The sequence below is a fragment of the Orbicella faveolata genome, unplaced genomic scaffold, assembly GCF_042242905.1.
Source record: "Orbicella faveolata isolate gen_17 unplaced genomic scaffold, um_ofav_v1 contig_13, whole genome shotgun sequence".
NCBI lineage: Eukaryota > Metazoa > Cnidaria > Anthozoa > Scleractinia > Merulinidae > Orbicella > Orbicella faveolata.
In genome coordinates, this window is record NW_028301540.1 from 4,762,333 (window position 1) to 4,781,715 (window position 19,383).

The 19,383-nt window shown below is 41.1% G+C and overlaps 2 protein-coding genes and 1 pseudogene across 2 annotated transcripts; all 3 read left to right on the plus strand.

Moving 5' to 3' along the window:
• LOC149114711 (uncharacterized) lies at positions 1–1,637 on the plus strand. Its single transcript, XM_089284172.1, has 3 exons — positions 1–191; positions 525–831; positions 1,183–1,637. Exons 1-3 carry the CDS (start codon positions 98–100, stop codon positions 1,454–1,456), a joined length of 675 nt encoding a protein of 224 aa, XP_089140298.1. The 5' UTR covers positions 1–97; the 3' UTR covers positions 1,457–1,637.
• A 1,704-nt stretch (positions 1,638–3,341) lies between these two features.
• LOC149114712 (uncharacterized) lies at positions 3,342–4,991 on the plus strand. The gene is made up of 3 exons (XM_020753675.2): positions 3,342–3,623; positions 3,885–4,200; positions 4,538–4,991. The coding sequence occupies exons 1-3, from the start codon at positions 3,458–3,460 to the stop codon at positions 4,797–4,799; spliced, it is 744 nt and encodes a 247-aa protein (XP_020609334.2). The 5' UTR covers positions 3,342–3,457; the 3' UTR covers positions 4,800–4,991.
• A 9,549-nt stretch (positions 4,992–14,540) lies between these two features.
• LOC149114713 (uncharacterized) lies at positions 14,541–18,616 on the plus strand (annotated as a pseudogene).
• The last annotated feature ends 767 nt before the right edge of the window (positions 18,617–19,383 follow it).

Genomic DNA, 19,383 nt, shown 5'->3' on the forward strand with positions numbered 1-19,383 from the left:
AAACATCATTTGTAATAAATTTTGTCAGAATTGGACATTGAAAGTTCACAGCCATCTTTTTTAAAAACACTTCCTACAACGTCAAGAACCTTGAAAAATGAAGTTTACAGTCGTTGCGATGTTTGTAGCGTTTTATGCGGCGTTTGGCGTCGAGTCAAAGTCCGTTGAGAAGCCCAGCGCAAAACAAACGGGTAACCTTTATAACAGATTCTCAGAGGCTGCCGGCAGGCTTATCTAACCGCGCAAAAACTCAACGATAACCTCGCTATTCCGGATTTTCGTAGGCTGAGTGCAAACGTCGTTAGGCAGAGCTCGAGATGTTCGTCGTGGTTTACGATTTTTCATAGTGGAACACATTTTAATTAGCTTTAATTTTTCTAAGCAGCGCGTTTATTTAAAACATATTTTCGGAAGCTTGGCTTATAATTTGTCACTGATTTAGAAAATAAATGACTTTAAATGGCTAATATTTGCCAGTCAGCTTGGCTTTGGTGAAGTTCATTTTTCTCTCTTCTTCTTTCAAGGACATAGCTCTCCCATCAACAGTGGCGACAATATCGCTCTACGGTCGGCCTTCACTAGTGGCCCCTACTCTCCGAAGTGGCTGAAGTGCACCAAAGCTTCCTGTGTGTGGACTAACTGCCGAAGCAGCAATATCGCAGACCCCACAGGATCGGCATCTTGTCCAGAGCGAATGATATTTACTATTACAGCCAAGGACGGAGGTGTTATTAATAGTGGCGATACCGTGTCACTTAGTCCCATAAAATACGGTCCGGATTTTTTGCTGAGCTGCGACAACTCGACCAGGCCCACGTGCTGCGTGAAATCGTAAGTGCATCAGACAATCGCTTCGAATTCAGAAATAACTCAATTGAAAATCTTAAAACTATTTTTTTACGGTATTTGGCCACGACCAAAAAAAATAAGGCAGCAAAGTTACTGGCGTAAATTTTTTACCGCAAATGCTGTATTGTTTAAGACTAGTATTTTCAATGTTCCTGATGGTTAATAATAAAATACTTAGGGTATTTTCAATTCAAAATATAGCATAACACTGTTTTTTTTTTTAGTTTAATTGCTCCCTCGTAGCACACAATTAACGATTCCTTTTATTCTCGTGCCACAAATTGAAAATTCAAGGATAAGTTAATTATATGTCTGATCCGCTTTTGTTTTTAGGACTTCAGACAAGATGAGAGCTCGAGGTGACTGGCTGACCATTTCAAAAGCCTTTTTCCAAATCTATTCCCGCGATGCAGAGGATGGTACGCCAGTGGAAAACCGTGATGTTGTAGGCTTCAAATACCCATACAGCTCCAACCGTGCCTGGCTGACGTTTCAACCTGGGGACCGCCACTTCTATCCCCTCCCCTGCAGTAGCAACAGTAAAATACCGTGCGCAGCGGAAGACAAATTCACTGGCTTCGTGATCTACAAGAAGTTGCCGCGGTGAAGTTCGTTCCTGGTTGAACGGATTCCTCAACCAAAGATTCAAGCATATAGACTGTAGAAGTAGTTTTTCTGCACGCTAGTCTGCGCCAGTAAAAAAGGTTCAGTTTAGAGAAATTCACTTTGAAAGGGTTTCTGTTTGAATGGTTTTTATTTCAAATTAAAACTGTTGAGGAATTGAAAAACTGTGTGATATAACTTGTGTGCGCCCCCCTGCAGATACACGGCGGTGCACCCATAATCGATATACTTGAGCCGTTTTGTTCCTCCAAAATAGTCCAGATTTCGTCGGTTTTTTCAAGTTGACAGATTTCAAAAACTTTCTTATCAAAACAGGTCAAACCAAACAGAAATATCTTGACAAGAACAACGGGCAGATGGTTCTGAATAAAGAGGCCTGAATATCTCGTTATTAAGCATAATTTTTGTTTCGGATTCTGTGGAACAAAGAATTTTACCAACTATGAGGACAGTCCCTCTCCGCGGCCGTTACTTCGTGCAGAACTCGAACCAGTTTCACGGCACTGTGAAATGTCCTTTCCGAAAAATATCTGATGGAAGTTTCAATGCGCGCTAAATCATTTTCTGAATTCTAAAGTGTCTTTCAGCGAAATTTGTATGGCTAGATCAGTTCCTAAAAAGTGGAATCTCGACAAATGCGTCAAAAATGTAACACTTTTAATTCTCATTTCGATAACTGAAAGGCTTTCATTATATGGTGTCCGGTTTTATAATTTTATAGTCAATTTCTGGTTTCATCAGTTCCTATCAATTGTAAAGTTAAAAACGCACACACACCGACAACACGGGTCAGGGTTCCTATTCTGGTTCAATCAGGTGTATTTTAAATACTTGTTTCATATATCCCGAAGAAACAAAATATAGATCAAAGAAGATTTTTTCTATCAATACACTCGCAGGATCGTTGGAAAAAGTGTCAGACGATGGAATTTAGCTCAGTTTAAGCTTATTGGTGAAACTAGCATACTAACTACTATTTTTGGATGACTGGTGAAAATGGAAATGATTCGAAACCACATAGGTCAATATTTTTTGTTACGCAAATCAGTGTAGCACGGATGATGGTTTTCGATGTCTAGCGTGCTTATCAACCACACCACGTCTCAGTATTTTTCGCCTCTGAAACGCGAGTACCGATTTACTCGAAAGAGCGCTACGGGGAGGTACTTCCGAGAACGATGTAACAACTTCGAGATCCAGATTGTAATCCGTTGCTGATTTATTAAACTGTTCACAATTGTTCTTGAAGACTCTTCAATTTATCGTCGCTTTCACGGGAACTTTAAAGAGTGCCGTATGCGCCGCTTTCCTAGCATAAATTATAAACATAAATAAGAAGGTAGAAGATGATTGCGATTTGGTTGAGTGATTTGTTAGTCTCCCTCAATATTTAATATTAATCGTGCAAGCAGCCTGTCTTGTGATATTTGTACTGTTTTCATAACTGGATCTTGTATGAATAACTAGAGACTTTGTCGACCTTTTCTTATCCGTAACCCTGAAAGAGGCTTTCGGTGGTGCGCAGGGAGGGGGGGGGGGGGGGGGGCAAAAATTTTAATATTCTAATACGCGTAATGTTTTCATTCAGAGAAAGTAAAACAGAACACATCGTACGTCCAAGATCGCTAAATCCACGGAAATCTATAGCAGCGGCCACTAACACTGTTTTGGTTCAGTTTATTCCCTAGGGCGTCCGCGCAAGAGGACTGACGCGGCGGCTTCAAATTTCCATTGATACTCTATTGTCTCAAATATCGATCATTTATCTACGAAAAAAAAACAACTAATCATAGGAATAATTTTTAGAACATCGCATTACATGTAACGAACGCGTTAACTGTTTTTTTCCCTGACATGTTTCACTCCAGGATGTTAAAAAACACGGACTTTCTAAACTAGCATCATTGTTGTGAAGTCAGTCGGGATCCGAAATTTAACTTTAACGGAGGCCATACGAGAGAGCCAATATCAAAAGTCTTTCAAAATGAAGTTTATTATCGTGGCCGTTTTCATGGCAATTTATTTGGCGGTTAACGTGCATTCAGCGTCCGTTACGCACAGCGTTTCCAAAGATAAACTGACAGTCAAGGGCACTGCTGACGTGAGCTTAAACATTCCCATAGAAGAAGTTTGGGAAACTTTGTCTCAAGGTAAGAAACACTGACAACCATTTTTGTCGCAAAAACTTTGATCAGCTGGAGGCATATTCGCTCATAGTCGAGTACAAGGTCTCACTCAATGTTACGAACTTTCTAATTGTATCCGGGTAATTGTGAAAGTCGACTAAAAAGAAATGAAAATGCGAAAACTAGTACACTTTAAGTCGGTTTTGCCACCACTGTTGCACCTCGTCTTAATTGTAAACTCTGCACTTGAAATAACTGCACATGATTCTGTTTTTACTTTCGAAGGTCACAGATATCCCACCATTAACAGTGGAGACACTATCGCTCTGCGCTCGGCCTACACTTCTGGAAGCTACTCGAAGTATTGGTTGTACTGTTATACATCTTACTGCTACTGGTCAACCTGCCCAGGCACTATCATGACCTCCTCAAAATGGACCTCCTGCTCAAAGCAAATGATGTTTACCATCACTGCCAAGGGGAAGACGGATGGAGAGGCAATCAACAGTGGCGATACTGTTTCATTCAAGTCCAACAACTATGGTGGCAGTTACCGACTGTATTGCAGCTCCTCCTCCAGCAGCTATTGCTGCGCACGATCGTAAGTGAATTGCTGATCTGATCACTAGTGAGCACGTTAAATTCTTCACCTCTTGACTCCAATTCTCTAGTTTTAAAGTAGTATCCTGTCGAAATAGGCTCAAGCCGTAATACACCTATATGCCTGAATCTTTTTTTAACCTTTTTATTTAAATTAAAACTTCGAGATATAAATTCTCCCTCCATGATTGTCATAAAATTGCTTTCATTAATTTTGGTACATTTAGTTACATAATATATCGACATATCCCAAAGTGGAAGATTTTCTTAATTTCGTGTCCTGATTGCTCGAGAATGTTCTGTTTATAATATTAATTTTGGACTCGTTGTGTTTGTAGAGTCACCAGTTCCATGACAGGAAGCGCCTGGCTGAGGTATTCGTACGCCACCTTTGAGATATACTCTAAGAACGCTGATGATGGGAGCCCTGTGCAATATGGTGACGTGGTGGGCCTCAAATTCCCGTACAGTTCTAACAGTGCCTGGCTGACTCAGTACAGCAGCAGATTTTATGCTCGTAGCTGCAGCAGCAACAGCAAAACATCATGCGCAAAGGAAAACACCTGGACCGGCTTTAAAATCTTCAAGAAGTTGTCATAACTGAAGTTTTGAAAGGTTGAAATTCCAGAATCCTCAACCAAAGATTCAAACAGAAACTGTAGAGTTGTAGATTTTTTTTTACGCTATCGCTATAGGAGTTAAAGGGCTAAACTTAAGCATCGGGAAAATTCATTTGAATTGTTGCCAAGGGTTTGCTTTGTTTCCAATAAAAGAGTTGAGGAATTTAAACAATATGTGATGTTTCTTGTGGATGAGCTCAATAGAATGTGAGATCAATGTTCATCAGATCCACCATGAAAACATTTCACAGTAAAAGATAGGAACAAATTACGTTTTGTAAAATTTTCTCTGAGATAAATTTTCCCCTCAGCCGTTGTAAAGCGACTTTCTCTTTTTTATCATCAAAACATAGAAATTATACGCGGAAAACGGTCGAAAAGTGAAAATGGGCAAACACAGAACACAGCAAAGACTGAAATAAGTCCACTGTCACTCGGTTATTTCGATTCCGGTCCTCGGAAGTTCAAGTCTCATACGTACAGGTTCAAACAACGAAATTTGCGTTGTTTTAAAACGATTTTCTGGTTCTCGAAAACTTGAGCTGAAATCCAGCAGAGTGTGTGACTTTCTACTTTCTAAAAAATGTTCCTGTTTCAGCTAGCAGACAAAAAAGAGCCCCTCCCAGGGGTTTTAGGGAACAAGGGAACTGGAGCATTTACTTTCAGGGAACAGGGGATATGTTCAGTTTATTTTCAGGGAACAAGGGAACTCTTGAGTAGATTTTTGGGAACAAGGGAACACCAATCTATTTTCAATAATATGTTTTTTTTTAACTTTCCGAACCCCTAAAATATAAATCTATTACCAGGGGCGGATCCAGGAATTTCTGAAAGGGGGGTTGTACACTGTTGTAGTAACCTTTAACGCCAATGGTGTGGAAGGCGAGTTACGGCCCCGTGCCCCTGGCACGAGCTCTTAAGGGGTCCGGAGCCATGCCCCTCCCCCCAAAAAATAATGTTTCCGATTTTTCCCTCTAAAACGTCTTTGCAGCATTCCCGAGACTTCAAAAGAGTTGTGAAGGCATGATATAAAATCTGGAATTTATCTTATTTCTCAGCCAGGAATCCAAAAATAATAATGCATGATTGAAAGGGACAGCAGTATCATCAATAGTTATTTGTCGTTTCTCTACATACCTCATTAATCAAACAACTTAGCCTGAAATAGTCTTCTAGGATGAGCTTTTACAAAGACCTCGCATATCTCGTCTACCTCGAATCTCTCAGGGTAATGCATAGCAATAACAGCGAGATCTGAAACGCGCTCTTCAGACATCGTTGATCTGGTGCAAGTTTTGATCCGTTTCATGAGCGGAAAGGACCGCTCAGCTTCCGCACTACTGATTGGTAGGATGCACACAATGAGCAGAAGACGATGGATGTTTGGAAAAGCATCCTCGTCACACGCGCCAAGTGCTAATAGAAGATTGCTTGGAAGTTCCTTCTCTGCTGACTGCCACATCGTTTGCCATCTTCGAATGGTGGAAGTGAAACAACTTTGTAAAAAACAATTTTACTCTATTATTTTTAGGAAGAATCAAACAAAATAACCAAAACAAAACAAAACAAAAAAATGCTGTTCAAAGGGGGGGTTGCAACCTCCTCAACCCCTCCCCTGGATCCGCCCCTAATTACGTACTTGAGTGCCAGGCGAGATTATTTCGAAATGATTATTATTACGAGCTTCGCAAGGCATCTTGCGAATGCTTGTTCCTTCCATGTGGCAAAATTCAAGATGGCGGAAACTGACATAGTTCGAGAAACTATCACAGCTTGAATTCGATTACAGATTCAGCAGGGCAATCAAGGAACGGTTGAAGAGGCAATGTTTTACACCATTTGCTTACTTCACAGCTCCCAAGTCCTATTACCCACAGGTTTTCACCACCACACATTACAAGGATTTACTCAAGTTATGCCCTCCAAAGGCACACAAACTATCTGAGAAGCAAGTGAGTGAAATGAAGAACTGGAGAGCAATGTATGGTCAGAGTGTCCCCCAGAAAACAGTGCGAAACATGACAACAAAGGACAATCCAGGAACTCTGCCCATAAATCTGTATGCAACTGACTCTCCGACTGTACAGCCCCTAGATTTCACAGTGCTGAGTGAAGCAGCAGCAGTCCCAGTGCCGCATAGGGAAACAACAGAGACTTTTTACAAACAAAGCCAGATTGTCTGTGTTAAAGCTGATTCCAGTGATACTCGTCAGTTGTTCATAATGGCCTGTCTGCAAGAGAATGTGAGTGTTGGCATGAAGAGGGTGAAAGCCAAAGTGTTCATTCAAGATCCTTTCAATCCAGTGCTTTTCACGGAAGATGCAGAGAGATATGTCGATGTAAGCAACATTGTTTGTGCCCTAACCTGCTATAACTACCGTGAAGATATCCTAGAGCTTGAAGAAGATGATCTTATCCTTCTCCTTGATGTGCTTCACCATACCAATGAAGTCTTAACTGTCGCAGAGGCAGCTGAGACAGTTGAGATGACAGAAACTGCAGCCAATGAAGTACAGCATGAGCGGATCTCAGGGAGAAGAAAGAGGCGGTTCGAAAGCAATTTTTTCTACTATGAATAGAAAGGTAAAACAAGCAAACAAATATGGGGAACAATGATAAACATTTTGGGGGATCAAGGGAACGGTGCAAAAATTTTTCGGGATCAAGGGAACATGAGCTAAAAACATATTTGGGAACAACGGGTTTTATTAATGGGGAACAAGGGATAAAATCCAAAAATATCAAGGGATCATGGGAACATGTACCCCCCCTGGGAGGGGCTCAAAAAACACGAATCTTATTACACCCACTATGTGGTTCTCAACACCTTCGTTGGAAGAGGAAGGGGGGAGGATTTGGGGGGTGGTGTGGGTGTGATTATAGGGCCGCCATATCTTTTCCTTCAGCAGAGAGGCGGGGATTGCGCCTATACCAAACACATGAAATAGACAATCTCTGGCTTAGGATTAGGTTACTAAGCATGAATGCCCCTGGATTTCCACTGAGTAGGAACTCGACTAGGGAAAATACATTTAAGGGAACAGATCCGTCGCATGACCCTGCGTGTAGAAACAAACAATGTGAAATCTGTACTTCAGTCTCTAGCTCTTTGATTTCGCTTGGATATTATCCGAAATAATGCCAAGCCCGAAAATGGAGAACAATCTTTCTGGTGGCATCTCACTGAAATCCACGAGTTTAGTTTGATAAAGTACAAAACTCGATGCGAAGTTATTTAGATATGAAGCCTCATGAAGCCTTTGGAATGAGGTGAGAGATCTGAATTCTAAGGACTTGCAGCAAACACTGACTAGCTAGATTCTTTCCCAATAGTGGACACTCAAAAATTTGCCTGAAAAGTAAAGCTTTTATTTCTCATTTCGATAACTGAAAGGCTTCCATTATATGGTGTCTCGTTTCATAATTTAGTCAATTTCATAAGCTATTCATTGTAAAATTAAGAAAACCCACGCCGACACCAGGTTAAGGTTTCTTTCCTCGTTCAATAAAATTTATTCTTAATAATTGTTTCATATATAGTTCGTATAGTGCGATCGTCCGGGTGAGGGTAGTTCTGAAAAGAACTATTGTTGGTGACTGACTTACTATGTTTCATATATCCTGAAGAAACAAAAGCATTAAAAAAAAATTTTTTTTTCTATCATGAGACTCATTCGATCGTTGAAAAAGGGTTTAGATGATGGAAATTTTCCTTAGTTTAAGCTCATTTTCGCTGACAAAGTCCACGGTTCAGTTTGATAAAGTGCGAAGCTCAGTGCGAATTTATTTAGATGTGAAGTCTCATCAAGCTTATGCAGTGAAGTGAAAGGCCTGAATTTGGAAGTGTTCACCTTAAACCGACTAAATTATTCCAGGAAAGGGTGAACTCATGAAAAAATGTCACCTTCTTCTTCTCACTTTCACTCACTTTATCAGGGAATGCGTTGCTGATGTGAAGATAACTTTCAGTTATGAAAGGTTTTGTTTCCTATTGAGTGTTGCTCAGAAATCAGTCCTGGCGTCGGGGGGGGGGGGGAAGGGGGTGCCCGCTGTACCTTTTAAGGGTTAAAATAGCGGTTTTGGTACCTCTTTAGGGTTATCAGCCCTAAAAGGTCCACAGCAGGAGCTTTTGCGATATCTTTTGGGGTATTGAGCTGAAAAAGATATGACAGGAGATAATGTGTTATGTACGAATCGGTACCCCTTAGGGGTGAAAAAAAAATTCAATCCACGCCCACAAAACAAGATCTTGGTACCTCTGAGGGGTTCTTTTCAAAAGTTTCCACGAGCACCCCCGTCCTTTTTATATGGGAGTCCCCCCGGGTAACCAGTATCATCATGATATTGTGTTCATATGTTTTTGTCCTGGGAAAGCACTTTTCCAAACCTGGGGAAACTCTCTGGCTGCAGGGAAACCGGGCTTTGCTACGGGACATAAAATCTTCGAAGAGCAATGGAACAGACAGAATTTGGCTCCAACAGCAGCGTTTTAATCCAAGAATACGTCACCAAAACATAACCCAAGACGGGTTAAGGTATCTGGTGGCTCGCGATCGAACTTTATTCGAGTGCATCCTAAAACATACTTTGACTACTAAAAATGGTGGCATTTTTGTCTCGACTACCATCAGTGTGACCAGAATCCTTGATTTACATCCCTAAACGAAGACAAGCTTCACCGACCTTTTCATATGCGAGCTCTCACCCCCCCGCCAACCACCCCCCCTCCCCGCGAACAATTCACAAAACGTTTCTAAACAAATGATCTCATTTTTGGTTTACTGCTCCTAAACTGCTATTGGCTGCCAATGAGCTCATTGTTGTTCTAGGCTATTCCATCATAGGCAAGTCTGTTATTCTGCTCGTAAATATTAACTGCTTACAACTTCGGGTAGTTCTCAGTCACTGAGAGGTTTTGCACGATAATACAGATTGACACGTGGTTACCATGGTTATTGCACTTTCACTAAACTGCTTATACTGTAAACTATTAGGTTACGAATATCAACAAATTCTCTCCTCACAGTATTATCATCAGCTACTGTTTCTGTTTCAATACCCTTATACATTTATCTGCAAAACGAAATTAATCTTCAGTAATAAATAAATAAAAACAAACTCACCCGATCGATTTTTCTTTTCCTGTAACGCGTCAACTTATTAGCAAAATTTTCGATCTCGGCGTTACAAAGGAAATAAAGAAGAAGGTGAAAAGGTTTCAAACAAAACGCAACAAAATTCTTGGAAAAAACATACGTCATCAGGTTTGAAATACGACAGCTTTTGAGTATGGTTAGATGAATAAATGTTCTTTCCTCTGGACCTCTTTTTCTGGATAAATTCGGTTTAAACTAACCTTCCCCGTCGACAAGTTCTTGGCATGCAATTGAACTGAAAATGAAGTCATCCAGCTCTGTTGAAAGACATAACAAATCATGTAAAGTCAAACGTCGCTTATGATGACACAAATGTGACAGGCAGTTCCGCATCAAATAATCTCGAATCAATTCTCACATAAATAAATATAATGCTTTACTAGTAGTTTATGGTAATAATTTTAGTAATTTCGGTGTTTGTTTAATAAACGAGTTTTTAAAATGACCAATTCGAGACTGATGGACAGATCTGAAAAGAAATCCATATCTGGAATGCAATTCCAACAAACCTCAAAAACAGTAAATGACACTGGATACATCTTACCTATGGCTGTAGAACTTGGTAAAGCCTCGTTGCCGTTTGGATCTCCCATGCTGTGTGCTTATCGCCTTCAAAAAGCTTAAAATAGCTGAATGAAAACCATTTGAATTCAAGTCAGTCTCCGATTAATGGCTTTGCAAAGGTTCTTGGAACTGCCTTGAATTACAAGATATTTATTACCTGATCGTTTTTAGCCGATAGGCGGTGCTTCAGACTTGTAGATGGCAGTGAAACTATCACGGGGTCTGTACCAACTATACGGGACAAATCTCCACACAAATGTATACAGATGAACTCCTTGTTATGTAGTTCAGTTGCTTCAAGGCTATGCGCAATATCTTGTCTATCGACTGACCTACCTTAGTTATGCGATCTAACACTGAATGTATCGAGTTACTTCTAAGAAATGATTGGTCTCAACGAGTCATTTATGAGATTAGGAATTAAAAGAAAATGTTAAGATTTAAGGTTTACTCCCCGTGATTCCAAGAAATTCCTAATAACTCTAACGTCACTGCGAAGAGAATGTTTCTGCCATCGATGTGGGAAAAAAATAGTGTAAAGTTTTCAAACAACTTTAGTTCCCCGTGTCGAAGTTGTTCAACGTTACTTTCAAAACGAAAAAATGAGCTGTTTATAAAAAGATCAAATGGAATTTTGATTAATCCAAATGGATTATTCGACGGGAAACAATGTCCTTCACAAATAAGCCTATTTTCATGGAAACTTTAACTTCCGCATTTTCGTAGAGAATAGGTTTTCTCGGCAGCAAGGAGGAAAGATATAGCTTCTCGGAATAACCACAGGATGCCGGTTTTTTTCTTTACCGATTGAGAATGTTATGTCACGTTACTGATCATCACAATTGCTCACGTCTCAACACGTCAGTAGTATCTTAACAGGACAACGTAGAGCTAATGCATAGAGAAACCTGTTAGTGGCAGTCCATTGTAACGTACTCTGGACCAATGAAGTCATCATAAACCCTACACAGCCAATCCAGGGAATGAAACACGAACGCGTCACGATTTTAAGGTCGAGATTAATTAGTCACGTGCACCCGCCCTTTACAGGCGAAACCGATTTCGTGGAAAATGACTGCAGTAAACAATTGTTTTAACTATAAGACAAATCATGCCGTATTGTCAGCGTAAATGCTCATTTACTCCGTAAAAAAACACAGGCGTGATAAAAAAAACTTATTTCTGTTTTTTTTTCCCTTTTTCTCGATTTCAGCATTCTTTTCTCAGGTAAGCAAAGCTACCACAAAATACTGTACTTGATGTAGGCTTAAAAATAAGTTTAAGAATAAGAAACTACATTCCTGGAAACTTGATTTTAGAAACTTCCGCTCCAGACTTTGGATCGCGGGGCAGTCCTCTACAGAGAGTCAAGAACGTGACTGAGAACCCGTTCGTTTTGTAGTGGTAAAATATGCGGCGGTATTCCTTGTACTTTGAGAGAAAAAAAAACGGGAGACAATTATCGGTATAATTAAGGGGATTTAGTCGTCATTGTCGCTAGTTGCTGTTAAAATTTCAGGATCGACCGAGTCCGAGATGAGGGCTGGGTTGTGAGACGAAATGCGAGTACCGTATTTACTCTAAAAAGCATCGTGGTGCTTATAAAAAATTGAAATATTTCGACTTGTTGATGCGGCGTCTATTTGAGGGCGGCGCTGGTTATCGGGTGCGCCTTCGTAAAGGATATTTGCTTTAGTTGGGAGCCTGGGATGGAAAGCTCTGTATGATCCTTTCCAGAGTGGGTTGCGATAAATCCAGGTTTGTTACACTGGTACTGGTAAGCCATGTGACAAGGATTGCGGGCACTGGGGTCCCCTTTGTTGATCGGTGTGGGTTGGGCCCTGAGATTCCTTGTACCTGGGAGAAATAAAAAGGCATGCATTCGTGAAATGATCAAAACTACCACAGGACTTACAACGGATGGACTTTGGTAGACCTGTGAACGTGTCTAAATAAAGCTGGAAATCTTGTTCTCCCCAATTTGTCCACACTCCTCCTCAGAATCATTAGGTTTTTAATGGAGGTCGCATCGTTTGATAGCAACTACAGGCTTCCCTCGCTTCCCGGTCTTCTCTCAAACAGCCAGATAGCATAATAATAATAATAATAATATTTAATATTTCTAAGGCGCAAATTAACATGTGAATATGATCAAATGCGCCTAACAAACCATATGAGTAATATAAATTAAACGATATGCTATGAATAGTGTGATAAATTTAAAACTAATTATTTACAATAATTATGTACATTAGGCTAAGGTAGCGAGCTAAAAATTAAAATATTAAAAACAAGGGATCTAGTAAAAATGTATATAAAACATCAAGAGCTATTCAAACGCTTTCCTAAATAAAAATGTCTTTAGTTTGGACTTAAAATGGTTAAAATTGTCCTCATCTGTCATTGCACACGGCAATTTGTTCCAAAGTGATGGTGCAGCAGCAGTAAATGCCCTGTCACCAAGTGTTTTCTTCGTTTTCGTGGATGGTGGTACTAATAAAACTTGAGAATTAGAGCGTGGACCATACCAGGAGGGATTTTTAACACGAATAAGATTACAAATATAGTCCGGTGCCTGGCCATGTATGGCCTTAAAAGTAATTATTAAAATCTTATAAACAATTCTGAATCTGACAGGTAACCAATGTAAAGAATATAATACAGGAGTAATGCGACTAAAACGCGGAGTCGAGCAAATTAGCCTAGCAGCTGCGTTTTGCACACATTGTAGCTTATTAATATGAGTGGTCGGTAAACCATGGAGAAGACTGTTGCAGTAATCAATGCGTCCCATTATGAAGGTATGCACTAGCACCTTGGTAGACTCAACCGTAAGAAACTTCCTAATACGTCTAATGTTATGCAGATGATAAAAAGCAGCATTACATGTCTTCGTAATGTGTGTCACTAGACTAAAGTTGGTATCAAACCAGGTTCCGAGGTTTCTTGCAACAGCAACGGGTGCAACACTCACATTACCCACCGATAACTTCTCGATGTCCACCTTGCTAAGCTGTTGTCGTGTACCAATTATTAAGAATTCGGTTTTGTCGTCATTTAGCTTTAACTTGTCAGTAATCATCCACGCTCTGATTGCCTTTATGCAGAGTTCCATTGCTTCGATTGCATCAGATTGACTTGATGTGGTGTCGGGCTTGAAGGACAAGTAGAGTTGCGTGTCATCTGCATACGCATGTGCAACAGGTAGATGATCCTTTATCACCTCAAATAGCTTGCTAGAATAGATCGTAAATAGCAGGGGTCCCAGACATGAGTCTTGAGGAACCCCATGTGGCAGCTTGGAACTCTCAGAGAGACAGCCGTCTAAAAAGATGCTTTGCGATCGGTCAGAAAGGTAAGATTTAAACCATCCATCACGAATGGTGAGTACGTGGACATTAGGAAGTCCACTTTCCTTTTCCTCGTTACTACGCGCGTGATCTGAAAACGGGAAAAAAGGCTTTGGCAGCCTGGCAATTACAGCATTGTCAGATAACGCTTTCGCTAAAGGATCGTGCATGGGGATTCGCCAACTTGGCGTCGACATTAGAGACCATCATCGCCGAGAGCTGGTCTGGAGCAGTGGTGTCAACGGGCGAAGAGTTGCTTTCTTGGAGACGAGCAAGCCGCAACGCGGGCCAGTTTGGCTAGGTCACTTGTACGATAACAGGACACAGAGAGTTTCTGTTGCAATGCCCGGATAGTTACGGTAAAGGTGCTGGAAGATGATTGTGGTGGGGCAGTCCCACCTCGAGTTTTTCCGAGGTTTAAGTGTCGTGAGCGACCAAAGCAGAGAACAACTTAGCTTGACGAGTAATTCACAACTGAGACAGGGTAAGGTTGGATTGACAGAGAGTTGAGGAGGGGCAGGGCATGCCATGATCACATGCAAACATGAGTGGAAAACCACTGGGAACCTTGTCATATGAGTTTTCAATCAGAAGTAAATATTTACTGTAGTTAGACGTTGACCCCCGACCTGCACACCATAGTCATGAGTTAGCAGGACTAACTACGAGCCAATAATGCTTTTGAAGTGGAGCAGAGAACCTATTAAGTCACTATTGACTACAGTCTAAATACTTAAACATCTCAGCTCTGAACCAACATCATTGTACTAGTAGTGAAGTCAGAGGGGCTTCAATACTCAACGTTCAGAGACGCCTTACGAGAAAAGAGCCTTTACAAAGTCGTTCAAAATGAAGTTTGTTATCGTGGCCGTTTTTATAGCAATCTGCTTGGCGGTTGGCGTGCATTCAGCGTCCGTTACTTACAGCATTTCCAACGATAAACTGACAGTCAAGGGCACCGTTGACGTGAACTTGAACATTCCCATAGAAGAAGTTTGGGACGGTTTGTCTAAGGGTAAGAAAATCTGATGAATAATGATATTCTCAATACTCATGTTTTTATCGCTTTAACACTGATAAGCAGGAAGAATATTCGCTCATAGTCGAGTACAATGTCTCCCTCAAAGTTACGAACTCTTAGTTTTGAAACGTCCTCCCCCCCCATTTTGTAATAGCAATCAATAGCTATAGCTTTAGTTTCCGTAGAACATGCTAAAATGTATTCGGCATTGGTTAGGAATTTGCCGTTTCATGCTTATTCAAGGATAAATTTGTGTGTAGGAAATGAAATAACATTTCTAAAATGTAGTACACACGTTTCAAGAGGGTCTTGAAGGATATTCTCGGGATTCGGAATTTGACCAAAATACGGTGCGGGAATCGGGAAAATGATAAATATCTTGACGGGATCCGGGATCTGACTGCTCCCCAGGAAGCGGGACTCACCAAAATTTGGGCACGGGATGCGGGATTTCTTTCTACAGGTTGGGAATTCGGGAAATTGTCAAGACTCAAATAAACGTTCTAGCGGCCAAAGCGAATCAACCAGGCGAGCGCGTGTCTCCTTTCAAACCAAACTACAGAGTGTGCCTGGTTAATGGTTATCTAATTGAAACTGTCAGAGAGTACCGTAAATCCTCGAATTAGCGTCCCCCCTCGAATAAGCGCCCCCCGTCTTCTCCTAAATTTCAAATGAGCGCCCCGGGCGCTAATTCGAGGATTTACGGTATTTTGTCTCAACCAGTTGCCAGAAAAGTGCACGTGGTGTAATAGCATACCAGTTATTGACTCGATGCTCAATTGTCTCAAGCTCTTCAGTCTCTTCACAGCTTCACATTTATTGTAATCTTGAGGGGATTTTCTCAACAGCTGGCCTTAGATATGGCAAATAGTGATGCCAGCTCTGCTACAGTAAGAGTTTTGGTCTCGTTTTATCTTGCGGCCACTGGCGATACTTCCTGTTCTAGTGCCAGAACCGCGGCGATCCACAAAGAGAAATCTAATGTTCCGCTAAGTGGCGACGAACACAAAGACCTATTCAACTTCGTGAAGCACTTAAAAACCTTCACTGGGTTAGAAGAAATCGCTAAGAGTAAATGCCTCGGTACAAAAAGGTACAAGGTACGAAAAGCTATTTCTTTTTTGTAGGAGCCTTTTAAAACAGGCGTAAATTCAAAATATCAATCCAAAGGGCCAATCTACATCTTACAATGATCAGCTTTTGTAGAAATTCGACTTTTCACTGTGTGTTCTGTTAAAGAAAAACGGGATTCGGGATAGTGATAAAAAAAGTGCGGGATGCGGGTTCTCGTGAAAGAAAATGCGGGAATGCGCGATCAGGAACCCCCCCTTCCAGACCCTCTTTCAAGCAACGCCCCAGGCATAATCACGTATGCGCGCGTTTAAAAGGCGGCTCGCAACAACCATACTCGTTCGTTGTCCCGCAACCGCTACGATCAGAGGATCAATCAGCTACAGGCTACCATTTGACTACCTTTGAGTGAGTTTCTTATCTTTTACCTTCATTTTTGTTATCATTGCCAAGTACCTAGTTTTCAATGTTCAAGTGTTGTCACCCTACGAAACCAGTTGCCTGATTTTTACAAAATTATTGTTGTGGTGATCTAGATACGTTCAGTGCTAGTAGTAGCCTGCGAGAAGGCTCACCTTTGAGTCACACGCGCGAACGGCGAAGAGCAAAGCGATTCGACGGGAAGGAGTCTTCTGAAGAGGCGCTAAGAAATTGACACTTTATCGACTCGCGGCTTCGCCGTTCGATTTCGCGCAGGCGGGTACGCCGCGCGCGCTTGTGCTCCAACGTGAGCCTGTTCGCAGGCTATGCTAGTGGTGTTAGCTCAGTTTTTCAACTATACCGGCTTTGGATGTAATGTTCTCAGTATCCTTTGTATGCTACAAGCTGTTAGTTATGTCTATTAAGTCTTTCTGGAAACCGCCTAATTAGTCGTTAAGTACCGATTATTATGTCTGTTACATGCCTATGTGGCCAAATGCTGTGTCTTAGCAGTACTGTATTTAATTATCGTTTTCAGCTCGAACCTACACTACTCTACTCCATTCTAATCTCGTTCTACTCATTTGTACCGCAACTACTATCTTTGCGACCTGCAAGTCTAGTACATCGTTATTTTTGGAACTGTTCAGCTACCGTAATTTATCTTCTGTCGTCACCGTCCCTACTAGTGCAACTCGTGAACGTTTGAACTGTGATTAAATGTGACTTAATCATTCTGCAAGTGGAGTTCCAATTGTCTATCGCTTCGCACATTGTCACCTGTGTAACTGTTAAGTTTCTGAGTAAGACGCAACCTTAGGATCTTGGCAGTTACACGAATTTGTTTGTTTCATGAAAGCCAACTATCAGGGCATGTAAAGAAAAAAATCTAGTACACTTTCAAGTCAGTTTTGCCATCTTTGTTAGACCCGCAGCCTTTAATGAAAATGCTGCCCGTGAAATGACTGTACATGATTCTGTTTTCACTCTCAAAGGACACAGATATCCCATCATTAATAGTGGAGACATTATCGCTCTGCGGTCGGCGTACACTTATGGCAGCTACTCGAAAAAGTGGCTGTACGCTGGTGCAGGTTACTGCTTCTGGACAACCTACCAAGGCACTATCATCACCTCCTCAGGATGGACCTCCTGCTCGAAGCTAATGATGCTTACCATCACTGCTAAGGGAAAGACGGACGGAGAACCAATCAACAGCGGCGATACAGTGTCACTCAGTTCCAACGGCTATGATAGCAGTTACCGACTGCATTGCATCACTTCTTCCAGGGGCATGACAGACCTTTGTCTCGTAGGATCGTAAGTAACTTGAATGACTCACTTTGTCGTTAGTGGTCACCAGGAAAGACCAAAGCCGAAAAGACATCGGGACTAAACATTCTCTGATAGCTTCAAATCGAAACTTGATCATTTGATCATGACTTTTTTCCTATTTTGTTGTTAGACGGTATAGCTGCTTGCGTAGAACGGTTGTTTAGAGAGCGCTCAACCTTTCAGGAGCGGTAACTATCAAACAAACTATGTAGCAACAGAGCGATGAATCACTCCTGAAGAAAGAAACTAATACTACATAGTTGACATAAGAATTTGAAGAATAAATTTCAAAAAAAGCAAGAACAATCACATTAAACAGGATAATAATAGTGACAATCAAGGACTAAGGACAATAAGTGTACATCGTATTTTAATGTACTGGTCTTGATTTTGGACTCGTTGTGTTTGTAGAGTCACCAGTTCCATGACAGGAGATGACTGGCTGACCTATTCGTACGCCACCTTTGAGATATACTCCAAGAACGTTGATGATGGTTCTCCTGTGTAGTATGGTGACGTGGTGGGCCTCAAATACCCGTACAAGTCTAACAGTGCCTGGCTGACTCATTACAGCAGCAAATTTTCTGCTCGTAGCTGCAGCAGCGCAGTAAAACATCATGCGCAGCTTAAAATAACTGGACTGGTTTTAAAATCTTCAAGAAGTTGCCATAATTGAAATTTTCATGAGCTTAAATTCCGAAATCCTCAACCAAAGATTCAAGCAGAAACTGCGCTATCGCTAAAGTAGTAAAAAGGCTCAAATTAAGAATCGGGAAACCGGGGGTTTGCTTTGTCAATATAAGAGTTGAGGAATTGAAAGGATGTGCGACCTAAATGTATGATGTTTTTTTGTGAATTAACTCAATAAAAGCTAGTTAAGTCTAGTCAAGCATATTTATTTAGGCAGGGTAGCCCCGTCAGCCATAGGCTGGTATCAAAAGGGACCCTGCGTAAATTTAAGACTTCATGATAAAAAATTCAGAATTCCCTCCTCCCTACTTTAATTTGAGATCAGTGCTATCATCAGTGCGTTTAGTTATGTTAGAAGTATAAACTAATACCATGATAGCATTTTTCGGCGAATGATCGGAACAAATCACATTTTAAAATTGTCTCTGAGGTAAATTTTTCTCCTCAGCCACAGTTGAGCGACTCTTTTCACCATCAGAAGAGAGAAATTATACGAAACGCACATGAGTCTCAAACACAGAATATATAGAAAAGAAATAAGTTTGCTGCAGTCTCCCGGTTATTCCCATTCGGGTCCTCGGATCTGGAAGTTCGATCGAGTATCTCACAGGTTCACACAACCAAATTGGCGTTTTTTTCAAAAAACAAATTTCATGGTTACTGAAAAGCTGAAATCCAGCAGAGTGTCTGACCTTCTACTTCCCAACAAATTTTCCTGTCAAAAAAAAAATTGTCTCAGCTAGCAGACAATAAACCAGAGTTTTATTACACCCACTTAATGATTCAAGGGTCATGTATATCCACACCAACGTCGGATGGCAGAGGGGGAATGGATTTGGGGGGTGAGGTGGGTTTGATCACAGGGCCCTATCTTCACTTTCAGTTGAGGGGCGAGGGATTGAGCTAGTTCAAACCACGGGGAATATAAAATTTTTTGATTTACGATTAGGTTAATAA